This window comes from Phodopus roborovskii, unplaced genomic scaffold (genome assembly GCF_943737965.1).
Source record: "Phodopus roborovskii unplaced genomic scaffold, PHOROB, whole genome shotgun sequence".
In the NCBI taxonomy this organism is placed as follows: Eukaryota; Metazoa; Chordata; class Mammalia; order Rodentia; family Cricetidae; genus Phodopus; species Phodopus roborovskii.
The window spans coordinates 20633546-20653100 of record NW_026126588.1 but is presented as its reverse complement, the minus strand read 5'-3'; the positions used below and the strand labels follow the sequence as shown (position 1 = coordinate 20653100).

At 39.7% G+C, this 19555-nt stretch overlaps 1 protein-coding gene across 6 annotated transcripts in view; it reads left to right on the top strand.

Annotated features, from left to right (window-relative positions):
- Nucleotides 1–19555, top strand: part of Tsga10 (testis specific 10) — a 75161-nt gene that overhangs the window by 40483 nt on the left and 15123 nt on the right. For 4 of the 6 annotated variants that reach the window (XM_051204325.1, XM_051204323.1, XM_051204322.1 and 1 more), the window contains 6 exons: nt 3379–3494; nt 7952–8106; nt 11948–12003; nt 14253–14421; nt 16807–16917; nt 18942–19127. In XM_051204325.1, coding sequence (XP_051060282.1) covers nt 3379–3494; nt 7952–8106; nt 11948–12003; nt 14253–14421; nt 16807–16917; nt 18942–19127 — 793 coding nt within the window. The remainder of the gene's footprint in view (nt 1–3378; nt 3495–7951; nt 8107–11947; nt 12004–14252; nt 14422–16806; nt 16918–18941; nt 19128–19555) is intronic. The other 2 variants (XM_051204324.1, XM_051204326.1) reach the window with 2 other exon arrangements.

Genomic DNA, 19555 nt, shown 5'->3' with positions numbered 1-19555 from the left:
AGTGGCTTGTACTATCTCTGGACAGGTTAGCCTGCGTTACATAGGAAAACTTGCCCAGTAGACCATGAGAAGCAAGCCGGTTGACAGCGTTCCTCCATGGTTTCTGCTTCAAGCTCCTGCTTTGAGTTCCTGCTCTGGCTTCCCTTAGTAATGGATTGTAACCTGGAAATAAAGCCAATTAATAAAGCCAATTAAACCCTTTTCCCCAAGCTGCATTGGTCCTGATGTTTATCACAGCACCAAAAACCAAACTAGAATCTGGAGAACTAACTGATTTCCAGTGCTTCCAGAAGCAGAGAATACTGCTTGGAGATACTCTGTAAAGGTAAGCAATGTGGTAGTCTTCAGTTTCTTTGGGTCTGCTAGAAATCATACAAGGACTCATGCCGGAGAGAATCCTTATGGATATAAGCCGTATAGAAAAGGCTTCAGCCACTCAAATATCCTCAGCTCCACGCAAGTACTCACATTGGAATGGGACCTTCTACATATAAGCAGTGTGGGAGAAATTTCAGTTATTCTATTTTCTATCAAAAACATGCATGAATGTACATGGCAGAGAAACTTCATGAATGAAAATAAACAAAAAACCCAATCATCAACAAAAACGTGAGGAAAACTTTGCATTTTTTTTTTTTCTGATACACAAAAGAATTCTGAAAGAAACATACTTGTAAGCACCGTGGGACAGCCTTCAATCATTTTAGTACTCCTTTCATTCCTTTGAAGTTTTTTTTTTTTTTTTTTTTTTACTTTTACCCACTTACAATTGCCATAATAGATTAAGGTCAGTGCTTTCTTATTCTAAGATTTCATCTTTGAGTAGCCATCATTCCTTTGAACATTGCCTTTATTCTTTCCCCTTGATGTTGATGTGGCAGGTAACAGACCTTATTTCCTTCTTTATGCCTTTTCCTCTTTCAGTTTTCCACCTTACCTGCTTGCTTGATAAAAGTGATTTTCTCAGATCTGTTCCATTTTGCTAGTTGTCTCTTCTGGCTTTATCTGTTTCCATTGAGCTTTGTTGCTTATAAAATTTTAATGATATCAGCTTAATTTTGTGATTATATTTTAAAAGCTGTTGTTTTGATTTTATGTTGTATTTTATGTCTGATTTAACTTAACTCGCCTATAAAAAGACACAGGCAAACAATAGATACGAAGACAGAATCCAACCTTCTGCTGCATACAAGAAACACATCTAAGCTTCAAAGACAGATGTTACCTCAGGGTAAAGGGCTGGGAAAAGATTTTCCAATCAAATGGCCCTAAGTAGTAGCAAGCTTGTGTAGCTATCCTAATATCTAACAAATTAGACTTCAAACTAAAATTAATCAAAAGAGATGAAGAAGGTCATTTCATATTCATCACAGGAAAAATCCATCAAGATGAAGTCTCAATTCTGAACATTTATACCCCAAATACAAAGACACCCACATTCATAAAAGAAACATTACTAAAACTCAAATAACACAGTAAATCCCAAACACTTATAGTGGGAGACTTCAACACCCCACTCAATACTGGACAGGACTACTAGACAGAAACTTAACACAAGTTATGACTCAGTTGGGCTGAATAGACATAGGTGTCTGTATTTAAATACATTTAAAGTTTCTGTTTAATAGTGCTGTATCTGAAATTTGGGGGTATCTAATTTAGTTTTATACTTTTAACCTCTTTATTAAATTTGGATTGCTTCTAATATAATTTGTGATTTGAAATGGTAGATCATTTTCTACAGGACTGTTTCTGAGTTTTAGTTCTTGCTTGGGTTGAGAGTGTTGTCTCACAGAGGTTTTGCAAGGATCACACATTTATGTGTCCAACCTGAAACCAACTTTGACTTTTATTTTCTTTTAAAACTTAGAATTCCACAAGGAAGAATTTCCTGAGCCTTTTAACAACAGAAAATTTCTCTAGGCTGACCTTCTAACAGTGCATAGCTCAGTGGCCTTATTTAGTCTTTTTTTTTTTTTTTAAATGATAAAGATATCTTGTGGCATCCTTTTCTAGGCTACTGAGACTGACAAACTCAACATGACTATTAGAAGTCTCAAGGCTTTGATTATGTACTAGGAGACATCCCTTATAAATTATTGCACATTTTGTCATACATTTAATGTGGCTTTACCGGGTGGTGCTGAATGCCTTGTATCCCAGCACTTGGGAGGCAGAGATAGGTGTATCTCTTAGTTTGAGGCCAGCCTGGTAAACAAGTTGTAGGACTGTCCAGTCTATACTGAGAAACTCTGTCTTGTAAAACCAAAATAATTAAATAATTAAATAAAAAGTGACTTAACACATTATATTCAATATGACCAAGTGTGGTTTTGATGAAAGTAATTCCATATTTCTAGAAATGGAAGTCTGTTTTCTTACTTGTGGACTGGACTTCCTGAGGGCTTGGACAGTGCCGACTGAATTTACCATTGCTTCCTCAGCACATAGTGTGTGCACACCAGACATTTATTGGAGCTGGGCAGTGGTGCACTCCTTCAATCCCAGCTCCCAGGAGGCAGAGGCAGGCAGATCTCTGAGTTTGGGGCTAGCTTGGTCTACAGAGTGAGTTCTAGGACAGCCAAGGCTGCACAGAGAAACAAGAAAAAGTCTATGGAGTGAGTAAAACGCTGTTCACGAGAGGTTTAATTGTAAATGGGAAACTAGAATAAACCCAAAAGCCCAGTAACAAAGAATCAGTGTATCTGCTTCAAAGTAAGTGATTATTACTCATGCAATACTTTTTTAACCAGAAAAACCATGATCTGGAGAGCTGCATTATAAGATTTAAAGATACTAAATATTAAGTACAGGTAAGATGTAATTCAGTTTAAAGTATGATACCTCTAAAATGTGCATAGCAAAGTAAAAAAACCTGAGAGAGAGAGAGAGAGAGAGAGAGAGAGAGAGAGAGAGAGAGAGAGAGAGAGAACGCTAGAGCAAGAACATGAGAATGTATGTGAAGACCAGAGGTCAGCACTGGGAGTCCTGTGTTGCTCTCATCAATTCTGAGGTCCAGTCTTTCTCCATCTGAACCTTGTTCCACTGATTGTGTAGGCTGTCTGAGCAGAATCTGCTTTCTCTGTCCTCCCGGCCCGGCACTGCAGTTAAGAACGCAGGCCTCTAGGCCGCCTTTTACTTGGGTCCCGGGTGGAGATCTGAACTCAGGTCCTCATGTTTGCACAGTGGGCATCACTGACTGAGCTCTTTCAGCCCTAACCCTTATTTTGTAAGCTTCCTATAGTGTAGTTTTTATAGTAATGACAGTATTAAAAGGGAAAACATTAATGTCCTTAAAGGGTTTTAGATTTAAATAGACTAAAAGTTGACAAAACATAAAAATTCCAGAATTAGTTTTTATTATTAAAATATTTTCAGACTTTTATATGAAAACACAGAAAAAGATCTTTCTGATACTCAGCGACATCTTGCTAAGAAAAAATATGAGCTACAGCTTACTCAGGAGAAAATTATGTGCTTGGATGAAAAAATTGGTAAGTTTTTTTCCTGTTACTGCCTTCTATTTTTTTAAGTATGGTAGAAAAATTCATTTTTCTTTCCTTTAGTTATAATATACATAAATTTAGTAAGAGGCCCTAAGCCTTAAGTTTATGAATAAGATTAATGGAAAAGGCATTTTTATTTTACTGCAACAGTTTTAAAGCTTAGATTTAGAACCACACATACTTAGTTACAACTTGAATTTGTCAGTGAAGAGATAAAGCAACAACCCCCTTTTTCTTTATGATAATTACTTGTAATCTGATACCATTTGTATAATATGGCAGCTTACTCAGAGCAATTGAAAGGAATTGTGTATGTATTTCCACTTTGGGTAGAAAACATTCACATATTTAGTTGTATCTATAATAGTATCTGAGTTTACCAAAAAAGTTTATTTTGATTAAAAATTCCCATTTCTGTTGATGTGATCACATCTCATTCTTCAAATTATTTTAGTATTTGGAATTCTCAGGAAAAAATAATCTTTCCCAGAGAAGAGCACACTAATTGGTTATTCAATACCACTGCCCTGAAAACACACATATAAAGAACACTAAATGGTCTGAGCAGCTTGTATGTAACTATTTATGCACCTACATGTATATAACAACAATTAAATGAAAAGAGGCCATGAATTTAAAACTAAGCAAAGGGCTACATAGGAAGGTTTGAGAGGAAGAAAGGAAAAGAGGGGGTTGGCACAATTTCACAAATAATAAAATACTTAAAACTCCTCCTGCTGCTTAGTGAACATTAGCACGAGTAACTAGGTAGGTGGAATTGTTCTACTGGTTGAAACTATAAATATTCAAAGGGAAATATGAGAGATAACTTAAGATACCATAAACCATGAAGGGGTGGGGGTGGCAGAGAATAAAGAGAAGAGAATTCAAGACAGAGTGAGAAGAAACCAAAGAAGTAGGGAGGACCCAGAAGCTTCTCTGTTGGAAGGTAGGAAAGAAAGTGCTTTAATGCACAGGGTGTGATCTCTTATCAGAAACTTTTGGAAAATTAATAATATGGAGCTAAATTTGTCAAGAAACTTTAGCACACTGGCAGTTTTGGGATAATAGTGACCCAGAAAAGCTTGAAGTATTATTTGTGGAAGAGGCAGTGAGTTTAAGAATGAATGAGAAGTCACACAGAAGTGGAAAAGAACAGAAAAGTCTCTTGAGACTTGTTTATGTATGTGCATTGCATGCATATTTTATATACATAAATATATGCACATTAAACATGCAAGATTATGCGTGTATATCACATTTGTCCAAGAGGTGTGTTTATAATCCCTGAAGCAGGGCGGGGAAGCAGCGGAGGCCACTCCCACTTCTTACTGGAGCACTGGGGACGGTGGGATGGCCACCATGGTGGGATGGCCACCCATCCCACAGTAGCAGTGGCCATTGTGAAGTGAAAGCACCCTGAGCCGTTATGACAGCCTGGGGACAGATGCATGGATCCGTGCTTATATGCACGCACGTTTTTAATATCTTCATTAGTATAAACTCATGCTAGAAAGTTTACAAATAAAGGACTGTGCTAGGCGCTTGAGAAATTTGGTATTGAATAACCAATTGGTGTGCTCTTTACTGGAGAGGGCTATTGGTAGCTGACTTTGGAGGACCAGCCCCCAGTCAGTGCCAGGGTAAGCAAAAAAAACCTATGAAGAAGGCATGAACTAAACTTCTTAGCAAATATTTCTTTCTTTCTTTCTTTCTTTGAGCTAGACTTTTCTGAGAGGAAAAAAAAAAATAAGGAAACACAGATACTTTCTGATAGTAACTTTCTCTTTACTTCATCTTGAAAACAATCCTCTCTGAAAAATCTCCTGCTTCTCTGCATAGTTTCTTAATCAGCTGTTCTCCCAGTGCTCTGTTGGGCAGCTTCTCCCTCTCTCCTCCTCTCTGCCCGGCCACCGCTGTTTCCTATGTCGCTGCTGCTCCTCCCTCGGCCACTGCTGTCTGTCGTCTCTCCTCTCACAGCCAAACTGGAAAAGTATGTTACACTTTCAGGGCCCGACCCTTTCTCAAAACCCAAGATAAGTTGGTAGTTTCTCTTAGGCCAGGGAGCAGCAGTGGCCTTGATGAAGCTCTAAGTGGATGAGGGTTCCTAGACAGAAAATGACATTGGAATTCAAGAGTTAACAATAACAATTAGCTGGACCTCGAGTGGTAGGGAGGATGTGCAGGTCAAAGTTGCTTCAAGCTCTGGCCTTGAATCGTTAAAATATTTGTCTCCAGGGGCAACCAGATAATTGTCTCCAGGGGCAACCAGCCTGCTTTGAGTTTGCTCTGAAGTCTAAAGTTAGCTGTCTGTGTAAAAGGCTGTTTTGTGACTGAGAATTCTGTCAGTCTGAGTAATGTTAATATCCCAGAAATCTTTCTATTCATCAGATTATACAGCTAGGCAGAAATCATCTCCCTGATTATCCACAGCCCAAAAAGTATAAACACTCCACCAAAGGGCTGTGGAAAGAGTCTGCAGCTGTTCTTACTGGGGAAGTAAGCAGTGGTTCCAGGGGAGCTACAGACGGGCACCAGTCACCCTAAGTGGTGACTTGATGAATGCTGGTTGCCTCTGCTGTACATTTCCATGGCCCCATGCAGCTATTTTTTTCTGAGAATACCAAATGTTAGAAATTATTTTATCTTCCACAAGCCTAACAAAAATGTACCTGATACTTAAGAAGAGGAAGATGTGATCATATCAACATACATAGGAAATTTTATCCAAGTGATTTTCTTTGTAATCCCAAACAATTCAAAGATAGCAAGAATCCAGTATGGTAGTTCATACTTGCAATTCCAGAACTTAGGAGGTTGAAGTAGGAGATTTTGAGTTCCAGGCCAGTCTGGACTATATAACATGTCCCAAGCCTGTCAGGGCTACATCATGAGACCCTGTCTCCAAACCAAACCAAACAAAAATACAAACAAAACACTGTACTTACTTTAGAATTTTAAAGAAACAGATATTAATACTTTCTTTTCCTGTTGCTGTGCTAAAGTACTCAATCAAAACGAACTTAAGGGAGAAGGATTTATTTCAGGTTACAGTTTAAAGTACAGTTCATTAAGGCGGGAAAGTCAAAACAGCAGACGCTTAGAGTAGCTAGTCACACTGTGCGTGCAGCCAGAAGAAAGCATCAGAGACATTAGTGCTGCTCAGCTTGCTTTCTCTGCTTTTTATATACAGCCCAGGACCTACTACCTAGAGGATGTTCCCACCTTCAATTAAGAAAGTTCTTTCTACACCAATTAATGTAATCAAGAGAATCCCATATAGGCATGCCAAGAGACCGTTCTCACAAGTGGTTCTAGAGTCTTTCGTGTTGACAAAACCATGATAGCTAGATAATGGATTGAATCGTTTTCAGTGGAAATACACACAGATATAAAAACACCAAAGTGTGTGGTGCCTGAGAGACATTACTGCCTCTGAGAAAGACCATCGCATTGTTAAGTGCTATGTGATGTGATAGGGTGGTGTCACCATTTAAGCACTGCACTGGAATGGCTCTGGACAGGGATTAACTCTGTAGGTGCTACCCTAGAAACCTGGTCTAGCAGCACTCTCCTTGAAGGCCACTAGAAGAGTGGTTGTTAAATTCTGGCATGTGACATGGTCTCCTAGAAGCTAACAGAGATCATTGGAGTCAGCCTTGCTGAAGGTTTATGCTAGATAATTCTGTGATCTTAAAGCATTGACCTCTAGACCAAAGTTCTCATCCACTGTGGATTAGAATCACTGTGGGGGGTGGGCACAATGTGCTTGTCAAAATACAAATTGTTGTGTCCACTATCAGAATTGATGATTCAGTAGGACTGTGGAAAGCCTAAAAATTGGTATTTCCTAGGTAGTTCTGACAGAGTTGGGTGACAAACCACAGTTTAAAAAACCCTGATTTGTACAAATTATTATTCATGCCTTCAACACTGAGATTGGCCTGTCAGAGTTCTAACGAATAGGATACCCAGATTATTCTCCTCCATAGAAATCTTACAAAAATAAAGAAGGATCACAATATTGGGAGACATTTAATTGAATATTTTAAAAGTTGTTGTCAGCTCTACAGCCGACAGTCATTGTAGGCTAGACAGGGAGAAGATAATGGGGGCCGACAGTCATTGTAGGCTAGACAGGGAGAAGATAATGGCGAAGCCCTAGGTGGCTGTGACGTCACACACTTCTCACCCCCTCCCTACCTTATAGATAGTCTGGTCAGATGGCGATACAGAGCTTTCTTTGGCTATAATCAGATTGTGCTTTTACATTTATGGGCATTTAGAATTTGTGATTCACTATGGTTTATGATCACAAACAAAAACATTATGGAACTCTTAAGTGATTAGATAACATAGCACAACTAAGTTGGAAAATACTTCAGTCTGATGAACTGGAAAAAAGATTTGATCTTGATTAAAACAATACCTTTATGATTATTTAGATAATTTTACAAGGCAAAGTATTGCACAGCGAGAAGAGATCAGCATTCTTGGTGCAACCCTCAATGATCTGGCTAAAGAAAAGGAGTGCCTGCAAGCATGCTTGGATAAAAAGTCTGAGAACATTGCATCCCTTGGAGAGAGTTTGGCAATGAAAGTATGTTCGGAGAACTGGTAGACAAGATATGCTTAAATGGAATGTTTAAATATTCAACTGTGGGTTACTTGACTCTGAATAAAAGAATAGGATTTTCTCAGATTTTCCTAGAAAGCCAAAACTTTAAAAGATGAGGTTGAAATGTTCAAGCGAGTTTTAGGAAGCATACATACAAATGTACTAGCTACTGCTTAAAATTTACTTTTCTATCATGACTTAGGGATTTGTGTTTACTGATAGTAACTAAATCAAAATAAAGTAGTAAGAATGATTTTTTTTTTCTTTCAAACATTCTAGGTCTATTACCTTGGAAAGTCATGTGTTCATTCCATTAAAACTGCCTTTGTGATTGTAAACTAGGAACACACTTTTTTGGCTTTATGAGACAGGTTTCACTGTGTAGCCCTGGCCAGCCTGGAACTCAGTATGTAGACCAGGCTGGCCTCCAACTGTAGTTGCCATCTGCAATAGTCCCACTTTGCAGTACCAATCTGTAGGAGCCTGTCTTTGTGGGGTGACAGTCAGATCGGCCGACTTGCCTGGTTCGTCCCTGAGAGGGGGATTGAGAAACGGTAAGGAAAAAAATACTCAGGAAAAGATAGAGACACAGAATGGAGTCAGGAAGGCAATGCAGTGAATACTGAATGTCCCAAGTTTATTCTTCAACATTCTTATATACCCCAAACAAAAAGAGGAAAATGCCCAGAGACTTCTTTATCATGGTACAAGGAAGCAACAGACTTTCTTCCTTAATTCCCCAAACATTTAATAACCACACCTTAGACTAAATCTCTTATTATCTGGCCCTGAGGGTTAAGAATAACCATACCTTAGACCAAGTCTCTTATTTAGAGAAGACATCCTTACAGTAGCCATGCCTTAGAACTTTAGGTCTTATGACTTTAATCTTGGAAGAGTAAGCCTAGTTTTGAACTCTCTGACCTTAAGTCAAGATTAATTGAAGCCTTTTTTATGGACCCTGACAGGCCCCCTTCTAAATTTAATTGATGCCTGTGCTTCTGCCACAGGACAGACGCCTGTGTCTGTCTTAGGTTTCTTCTGTGAACTGCATTATGTTTCCTTTACAAGCATGACTAAGATGCAAGTCCATCTCAAAGTCAAGACATTTAAGGTTTTATGAGACATTCATCCTCTAAAGGGAAAATAATTTGTAAGGCAGCTTTAGAGAGTTGCCAAGCATGGCAACACATGCCTGTAAATCTGGAGAAGTAGAGACAGGAAGGTCTCTGTAAGCTCAAAGAAGGCCTGGTCTACATAGCAAGTTCCAGGCTAGTTAGAGCTATATACACTCTGTCTCAAAAAACCCAAACAAACAAAAAGATAATGTTCTCTGTAGTGACATTTTAGAACTGAACTAACAAATGTCAATGGAAAGTAGAGAGTAAGACATTCCGTAGTTTAATATGGAGAGGCAGAAACAGGCTCATCTGGAGAACTCTACATTAGAGTAAGCAAGGTAATTTCCCCCTCTGGCAATCTTAGCTTTTAGCTTAAAGGTTTTCTTTTTATTTATGCATGTATCTGTGTTTGTGTGTGAGTATATGCAAGTGTGTATGGGTACCCAAGGAAGCCAGAGCAGTATGTTGGACTCCCTAGAACTGGAGTTACAGACACAGGTGCTAGAACCCAACTCTGGCCCTGGAAGCACAGCAAGTGCTCTTAATTGTTGGGCCAGCCCCGGTGACTGTATGTTTTTGTTTGTTTGTTTGGTTGGTTGGTTTTGGTTTTCAAGACAGTCCTGGCTGTCCTAGAAGTCACTTTGTAGACCAGGCTGGCCTCAAATTCACAGAGAGCCACCTGCCTCTGCGTTCAGAGTGCTGGACTCCCACATGCTGGGGTGAAAGGTGTGAGCCATCACCACCCAGCAGTAATTCATGTTTTAAGAAATGTTTTGCTAATTGGTATCTATTAATTTTAGAAAACAGAGTAGCAAGCTCATAGACTTTTGAGTAAGAAAAGTCAGAATTGGAAAGTTTTATTCAGTTTTTTTTCTACACCTGTGTTTTAGCAGTTCACATGAATGTATACCCATCACTGGAAGAACATACTACATTTTCTTTCTTTTTTTAGGAATATTAAATTTTCTAAATGTTGTTAGGTTTGAAGAATGCTAGTATTAGGGTTCTACTAAAAATATTGTCTGAGAGAATATATTACTGGATTCTAGTCAATAAGTTTTGCCTTGGATATTTTATAATGTTCCTATAGAATCTCACTCTTTTAAAATCCTTTTCACAAAGAAAAGGATATAAACCCTGTTTAAGAGTTTAAAAGCATATCCATGCTTAATCAAGTAATGATTTTCAAGGCACTAGTATGTTCAGGGAATTCATTTTAAAAAAGGAAGACATCATAACTTACTTAAAGCCTTATAAGCTGCCTTTTTTTACTTTTTAGAAATTGAAATTGTGTGTGTGATGTATGTGTGTACCTTAGGTTTTCAGTCTCTTACTGAACCCAAAGTGACCAATTTGGCTAGAGTTGCGGTTGACAAGCCTTAGGGATCCCCATGTTTCCACACCCCAGTGCTGGGATCATAGGTGTGCACCGTATGTGGCTGCTCGAGATACAACTGAGGTCCTCATGCTTGTACAACAAGCACTTTACAGAGTGATCCCCACATCCTCCATCTTAAGGCGTGTGTGTGTGCGTGCGTGTGGGCGTGCGTGCGTGCGTACGTGTGTGTGTGCGTGCGTGTGCGTGTGTGCGTGTGTGTGTGCGTGCGTGTGCGTGTGTGTGCGTGCGTGCGTGCGTGTGTGTGTGCGTGTGTGCGTGCGTGCGTGCGTGCGTGCGTGTGTGCGTGTGTGTGTGCGTGGTCTTCTTCTGTGAGCTTGTTCTTCGGGGGATGAATTGTTTTTGTTAATGGGTGCTTTAAGCATACTCTGGCCAAGTATATGTCACGAGTCTTCCTCACTCTATTGAGGAGCAGGAGTTAGAAGTACTCTAGCGGGGCACATGAATAAATGAAGGTAGTGCACGCTCACTCAAGTCTTAAAGGTGATATATTCAAATCCATTTCAGGCTTCACTGATTCCACTATTTCTGGGGTTTTTTTTTCCACAACAGCTCTGAAATATATTGAGAGAGATGTTAGGAGTTAATATTGCTAATAGAATTAATATACTCAGCTATTTTTTCTAAGAAATAAATGTAGGGTTGAGGCTAGGGAAGAGTACACCAATTGGTTATCCAATACCAAATGTCAGCCCTGATAACATCCATGCACATAACATTATAGAGACTTAGCAGTTAGTATTTATGTGTTTAGGAATATATGTGTGTACACATGTACATACACATACATGCTTGTGACAACAATAAATAAAAAAGCGCCCGAATTTGAAAGAGAGCCATGGGAGAGCTTGGAGTGAGGAAAGGAAAGGAGAAAATGGCACAATTATATCGTATTGTATTATAATCTCAAAAATAAAGTAAATAGTTATAAAGAAACAGATTTAGTTACATATTATCACTTTTCCAAGTTTTATGACATGCGGAACATGTGAGAGTGAGTTAGTACTATTTAGTATGTAATATTTTATTGCCAAACCATGGGGGTATGGAGTCGTACATAGCTGGATGATTACATAAACTTTTAACACAGTATTAGTTACATGATCTCATCAATACATTAACTTTATCCAGCACAAATGCACACACTGAATATAGGCTTTAAAGTGTAGAGAAGAACGTGACTAATTTTTAATTAGCCAAATGAAATTAGCCAATGAAAATTACAGCGGGGGGCAGTTTCTTTTTATTCAGCTTTGGTGGAAATGATTTTAAATAATTTTAATCTAATATTTGTATTAATTTTAAGGAAAAGACCATTTCAGGCATGAAGAATATCATTGCTGAGATGGAACAGGCATCAAGGTAAATCATTCAAAAATACTTGAGCTCTTACTGGAGGCAAAATGCTATTTGCGTGTGATACAAGGACACAGAAAATCCAGGGGCTTATGTATCAGTAACTGATAATCAACAGAGGCTTAGGTGGCTTGGGAAGCAGAGGAGAGGGTTATGTTCACCTGCTGAAATAAGGGGCGGGGCTTCTACAGCAGAAAGAATAGTAAAGAACCACAGCGTGTTCAGAAGCTTCTTGAACTACAGGTGAGTGAGTATTGTTGGAGCCTCGAGTATAAGAGAAGCGAAGGAGGGGGCTGGAGAATCGGCTCAGCTGTTACAAACACACTGTGCTCTTGCAGAGGACCCAAGTTCAGTTCCCAGAATGCACATGGTGGCCCAGGCAACCCCAGTCTTCTGACCTGCAGCAGGCACGCGTGTGGTCCGTACAGACACACACTCATACACAGGGAATTTAATCAGTCTTGGGGAGAAAGAAGAAGAGAAGGAAGGAGAAACCAAATGTGTGAAAAGACCTGTACCATACACAAACCAGTCTTGTTTTTGGGTTTTTTTTTTTTTTTATAGATATAAAGCTGTTGGCCAGTTATCGGCTAGCTCTGTCTTAAATATTAACCCATTTCTATTAATCTAAGTGTTTCCACGTGGTCTCACCTTACCGGAGAGAGGGCCCGTGTTCTGCTCTCTCTGTCCTCCATCTTGAATCTCGAGTCTTGGTTTTCTTCCTTTGGATAGTAAAGACTATTAAAAATTTTGTTGGATTGTCTAGGAAGACAATCCTAGAAGTAAATTGGGGGTTAGAAGACATAAGGGGGACAGAAGGAATGAGTTCTTTATGATAAGGGACTTTAGGGAAATGTCAGGTTTCCAGGTCCTCAGTGCTTATGACAGGAGGCGTGTTCGGAGAGAGGAGTTTGCCTCTGAGTCTGAAGAGCCCTTGAGACCTTGTGCACATGTTCAGGAAGCATGAGTCTGAGATGTTAACAAGGGGACTAATCGTGGACAGTGATCCCGTGGTACACATGGTGCTGGGAACGAAGTTGGGCAGGTTCTCTAGAGGGACAGAACCAAGCAGAGGCTGAGTGTTCCATCGGGGACTCTCTGCAAGCTACAGGGGTATAGCAAGTGCCCTGTCCAAAATGCAGGACGCCTGAGCAGCCTGAGACCAGAGAGGGCTGCTGCTGTTCATTCCACATGGAATGACCCAGGAAGTTGGAGTCTGTGACAGCTGCACTCAGGAAGAACGGCAGGGAGCCAACATTTTTTTCCCCTGGAAGAGTCATTTAGAGAGTGCTGCCCACTTTTAGGAAGAGTCTTCCCCAGACCATCATAGACATGCCCAGAGGTATGAATCAACCATCCTTAGTACTTTAACTCCTTTAGCCTGTTGACTCAGGAACCCAAAGTGGCCAGGGGATGCCTTGCCCTCTAGATCAGTGGAATAGTTCATACACCTCCTGGATGAAATACTCTCCCCTTCCTGGAGCTAACGCTTGTTAGGCCAACAGAAGGTATGCTTGTGGGGTAGGTAGCGGGCACTCTTGTAGTGGGTCAGTAGGGGTAATGGTGAGTGGTACTGTTCTCCTTTGCATGGGTCCTGACTAGAGGGAAATAGTACTATATATTGGACACTGATTCAGAACATATGCAGCCTTCTGGAAAGCCCTACTCTAGCCACACATTTGTTGTTATAAGTCCATCTTTCAAAGAGCCTTGCACTGTTCTCTCAAGCCGGCTGCTTTTGGATGATTGGGTACAAGGCAAGACCAGTGGATCCCATGAGCATATTGGATATCTTTGGCTATGAAGTGAGTTTTCTGGGCAGAAGCATTGCTATGTGGAATACCACAGAAGAGGATATGGCATTTTGTAAGCACTATATGCAGGAAAAGTAACTCTATAACCAGAATAAATAGCTGCTTGAACAGGACGAAATGTATCCTCTCCCTGCTGTGATTGTTCCAACATAGTAAGAGCCGGCTCTAGTTACCAGCAAGCCCATGAAGGAAAGTCTTACTTACATTCTATTACATGTTGGAAGTTTTGAGATGCAGGGTACATCACTGACTTGTGTGTACTTAGTACACTTTTCATAGTGAAACTGTAAATGTGGTCTTTGTAGTGGTTCCTTTAAGTGTAAATGTTTTAAACCTCTTCAGTTGTTTTCATTCTAACTGTCCATCTTCTGTCTTGTGAGAATTTGTTACTCTGCTTCAGTAAAATATCTCTTCTTATGTACTGTTTGATTTGTGGAATAGACAGTCTACTGAAGCCCTAATTATGTGTGAACAAGATATTTCCAGAATGCGCCGGCAGTTGGATGAGACAAATGACGAGCTGGCTCAGATTGCCAGGGAAAGGGACATCTTGGCTCATGAAAACGACACCCTTCAAGAGCAGTTTAGCAAAGCCAAACAAGAGAACCAGGTATGTTTGTCCTCAGAGTCTTCCTCTCAAAGAAAAGCTTCTTCTGAGGCACAGCCCTCATTTCATCTTGTGGAAAAGCAGACTGCAACTAGCAATTCTTGTTTTTTACTTTTATAACAGATTATGTTATATAATTTCTAGATGAAATTCTCAGACATAAAGTATTAGATATTAAAGAGAAAGGAATGGGAATATAATGGATTTGTTTTAAACCTTAGAAAAACTTCTGTACCAAAGGGTAAGTATTTGAATTAAACAGAACAAATGAGGATTAAAAACTGAGAAATTTTAATATAGGGACATATTTATAGTGGACTACATACTACCATGTTTAAATATTATGTATGGATTATGGCAAATTTTTTAGACCTTTTTAGAACTGTGATACTTTTTAGGGAAATTCTACTTTTTACTCTGTAAGCCAATATATTTCAGTCTGATAGTCTTTATTTCTAATAGCATTATTTTAATTTGAACATGAAAACATTCCATTTTTGAAAAGATTGAAAGAGGCTGGTGATGTTTCCCAGTCAGTAGGGAGCTTGTCAAGAGACAGTGAATCCCTGAGTTTGATCCCGTAACTATACAAAAGCAGGTGTGGTGCTGGGTGCCCCCAGTCCCTGCACATTGGAGGTGGAAGCAGGAAGACCCTAAGGCCAAGCCTATCCTTGGCTACAAACCAGTGTGAGGTCAGTCTGGCACATGTGAGTTACAGATACTATTGGCATGTAATATGGATTTCTGCTTATTTCATAGAAATTCAAAATTGTAGTACTGTTTGTCTTAGTTACTGTTCTATTGCTGGGAGGAAACACCATGGCCAAGGCAGCTTCTGAAAGGAAGTATTCAATTGGGGCCTTTCTTATGGTTTCAGAGGGTTATTAGCCCACGGTCATCATGGCGGTGACAGGCAGGTAGGCACGGTGTTGGAGAAGTAGCTCAGAGCTTACACCCTGACCCACAGCTCGCAGGAAGAGAGAGTGAGACAGGGCTTGGCTGGGGCTTTTGACACCTAAAATCTCACCGCCACTGACATGCCTTCTACAACAAGGCACACCTATGCCAACGAGGCCAGACCCCTGACCTTCCCAAGCAGCTCTACTAAGTAGGGATCGGGCATCAAACACACCAGCCTACGGGAGCCGTTGTCATCCAAACTGCCACACTGCTTTTACATATACTTTTAAAATGCTGGGGTAAAGACTGTGTGTGCTGCTTTATATCATGCCTTTTTAATGTGAGGAGGCAGTAGAACCAGGCATTTAAGACTCATGTGGGGTTGGCTGTCATTGCTAGATAGTACTATCATGTAGTTTAAATTCTAACAATCTTATAATTTGCAAAAATGGGTGGTAAATTAAGCATTTACTATGGTGTCCAAAATGCCACTTAATAGCTTGCCATGATATAAATTTCCCTGCTGTGTGACACTGTAATGATTGGCCACCACAAGAAAACTGGCATCGTAAGAGTTTACATGTGGCTGAGTGGTGGTGGCACATGCCTTTATTCCCAGTACCCAGGAAGCAGAGGCAAGCATATCTCTGTGAGTTCAAGGCTAGCCTGGTTTACAGAGTGAGTTCCAGGACAGCCAAGGCTACACAGAGAAACCCTGTCTCTCAAAACAAACACCAAAAGTTTACATGTGTTCCAGGGTAGTTTTCACCTTCTTTGGGGTCATTTAAGAAAGGTCTTTCTATAAACTACCAGGTAAGAAATAGCATTGTAGAAAATTTGGAAAATGGAAACCTTAGAAAATTTTATTCTTAATATCACATCTTTTAACAAAAATATAAGTTCATTATAGAACTTTTTTTTCAAAAGAAGGAAAAAGAAGTATCTCCGTGTGTCCTTACCATCTAATTACTATTATATTAGCATTTAACATGTACTTTTACTGATTTCATAGCAATTTACAATTTTAAGCATTGTAAGTAGAATGTTTTATATTTTAAATACAGAGAATGTCTTTCTTGTCTTTATGAATATTTGAAAATGCCTCAATGTATCTCTATGATAATGTTTCAGAGAGCTTCATGTAAAACAATTTTTACAGTAAACAGTACACAGAACTACCTATTTCTTAGCACAATTGAGGCTTTAAGTCTTCACTAACTTGGTAGACACATTGTCTTAATTAGCGTATCTTTGGTTACTAGTGAAGTTTATTTTAGTGTCACCAACTCATGTTCCCTTTTGATGACTTGTCTGTCTGGGTCCTTTGCCTGTTTTCTCTTGGACTTCTGTTTACTTTACCACTCCCATGTAAGTTTTTATATGGTTGTTACATTAATTTATATAATCACCTGTTTCAAATATTTTAGATGTTTTACATATAGGTATTTTTATTTATTATAGTCAGATATAGCTATCTTTTTTCCACAGGCACTGTCCAAAAAATTGAATGATACTCATAATGAGCTCAATGATATAAAACAGAAGGTCCAGGATACGAATTTGGAGGTTAACAAGCTGAAGAATATATTAAAGTCAGAGGTACATATGCACATGTTTCCTTGCTCATGATACCTACAAGTTTTCAAAAGACTTAATTTAGTGGTCAATTACGTTCATCAGGAGAGTTAATCAAGTCTTTCTTCAAGCAAATATTGTAGTTTTGGCTGTGGCAGATTAACTGTATTAATTTAGAATCACTTGTCTGTCCCAAAAGATAGTTCAAGAATATGTACCTTTCAGTTTGCTGAATTCAGAGTAAACACCCCAGGCAAAGGGATTCTTCCTGACTGAAGAGGAAGGGGGCATAAAGCACTATACTTTCTGTTACAAACTGACAAACATGCTTCTTCCTGATTGTTTGACAGGGCAGGATGGGCCACACTGTTACTAGACCGCGCATGTGTGTGTGTGTGTGAGTGTGTGTGTGTGTGAGTGTGTGAGTGTGTGTGAGTGTGTGCGTGTGTGTGAGTTTATCTGTGTGTGTGTGTGAGAGAGTGTTGTGTGTGAGTGTGTGTGAGTATGTGTGAATATGAGTATCTGTGTGTGTGAATGTGTGGGTGTGAGTGAGTGTGTGTGTGAGTGAGTGTGTGAGTGAGTGAGTGTGTGAGTGTGTGTGTGAGAGTATGTGTGTGAGTGTGAGTGAGTGTGTGAGTATGTGTGTGAGTGTGAGTATGTGTGTGAGTGTGTGTGAGTGTGTGAGTGTGTGTGAGTTTATCTGTGTGTGTGTGAATGTGTGTGAGTGAGTGTGTGTGTGTGAATGTGAATGTGTGAGTGTGAGTGAGTGTGTGTGTGTGCCTGTAGAGGCTAGAGCTCCCTGGAACTACAGCTATGAGAAGTTGTGAACTGCCTAGCAGGGTTTCTGGGAACCAAACCTGGGTCTTTTACAAGAGCAATATAAGCCCTTAGCTGCTGAGCCATCTCTCCAGCCCCTAAGGTACTATTTTGAAGTAGACAATAATGGCTTTTTAACATAGTATATTGTTTATGGAACTGAATTTTCACTATAGAAAGCAGATCCTATTTAAACTAATTATTTATGATATCACTTTGAAGTTGTAAAAAATCTGGTTCCCACAAGTGGTAGATGCAGCTCAAAGGTAAAGTACTTGCCTAGTGTGTACAAGGCCCTAGATTCAGTGCCTACCACTGCCAGAACAATCTAGTTCTATACTGTATGTTCCACATGTATATATTATTAGCACACATTTGACAGTTTACTTCTGAGCAGTTTCTAACAACTTAATAGAAGGAAGCTAAAAAGAGATTACAGTCTGCGACCAAGAAAATTAAGAGTGGAAGACATGGCTTGGTGGTAAAGAGCATTGTTTTTTTTTTTTTTTTTTTTTTTTTTTTAAGATTTATTTATTAATTACTTGTACAGTATTCTGCCTACATGTATCCCTGTAGGCCAGAAGAGGGCACCAGATCTCATTACAGATGGTTGTGAGCTACCATGTGGTTGTTGGGAATTGAACTCAGAACCTGTGGAAGAGCAGTCAGTGCTCTTAAACTCTGAGCCATCTCCCCAGTCCCCCAGTAAAGAGCATTCTTACAGAGGAACAGAGTTCAGTGCCCAGAACCCAAGTCAATTCCAGGGGACCAAAAACCTTCAGTCTCCAAGGGTACCAGGACTCAATGTGCATATGCACTCCCCACCACATCGTTAAAATAATAACAATAAATCTTATCAGAAGTTGAAACTGAAGATATAAGAGAATGCAGAAATTCTGTGGCTAGAACAGCTCAATCGAGTAGATGGGAGCAAGGGAACGCTGGTGAGGGTGTTAGCAGCTCAGAGCAGCAGGAATCAGTAAATGGTCATGGGGGGAAGATTCTAAAGAGAAGGTCCTAACGATGATAACACTGCCCTGAGTGGGTAACTGGGAAGAGGTGGGATCGTACCTGTTTATGCTCCTAGTAGGGTGACTCTAGGTTAGGAGGGTAAGGAGGGTGTCTTCAAGGTTATGTTGCAAGGGACTCCCCAGGGGCTCAGACAACAGTGTTCCATATGCACTTGAGTCACTTCTAAAGTTTTAAAGTAATACCCAAGACTTGCTCTTTAGGAATCTGAGAACCGACAAATAATGGAACAACTCCGAAAAGCCAACGAAGATGCTGAGAACTGGGAAAATAAAGCCCGCCAATCCGAGGCAGATAACAATACCCTCAAATTGGAACTCATCACCGCTGAAGCAGAGGGCAACAGATTAAAAGAAAAAGTTGATGCCCTTAACAGAGAGGTTGAGCAAGTAAGTTTGTAGAAATGTGCTTACAGTACATCCTGTATCATAGTTAAGTGAGCTTTTCATAAGTTTAATATATTGACAGTTTATATAAATGCACTGTAAGTTATTGCCTCTTATTCTCCTATCCACCTTGGTTTTCTTAGGTACACACAACCAGAATAATCATGTTTTTTTTTTTCTTAAATTGGGGACTGTTTCAAACAAAAAGAACAAATTTTTGAAAAATAGTAAAAAAAAGATCCATCCCTGTCCCACAGATGCAACAACATTAGCATGTTGCCACATTCACTTCTGTGCCTTTGTTTAAAGAAACAGAAGACCAGAGGCGGCAGGAGCAGCGGCTCAGTGCTTAAGAGCTCTTGCTGATCTCCCATGGGACCTGAGGTCCATTCCCAGGAGCCACATGCAGTGGCTCCTACCACCTGTAATTC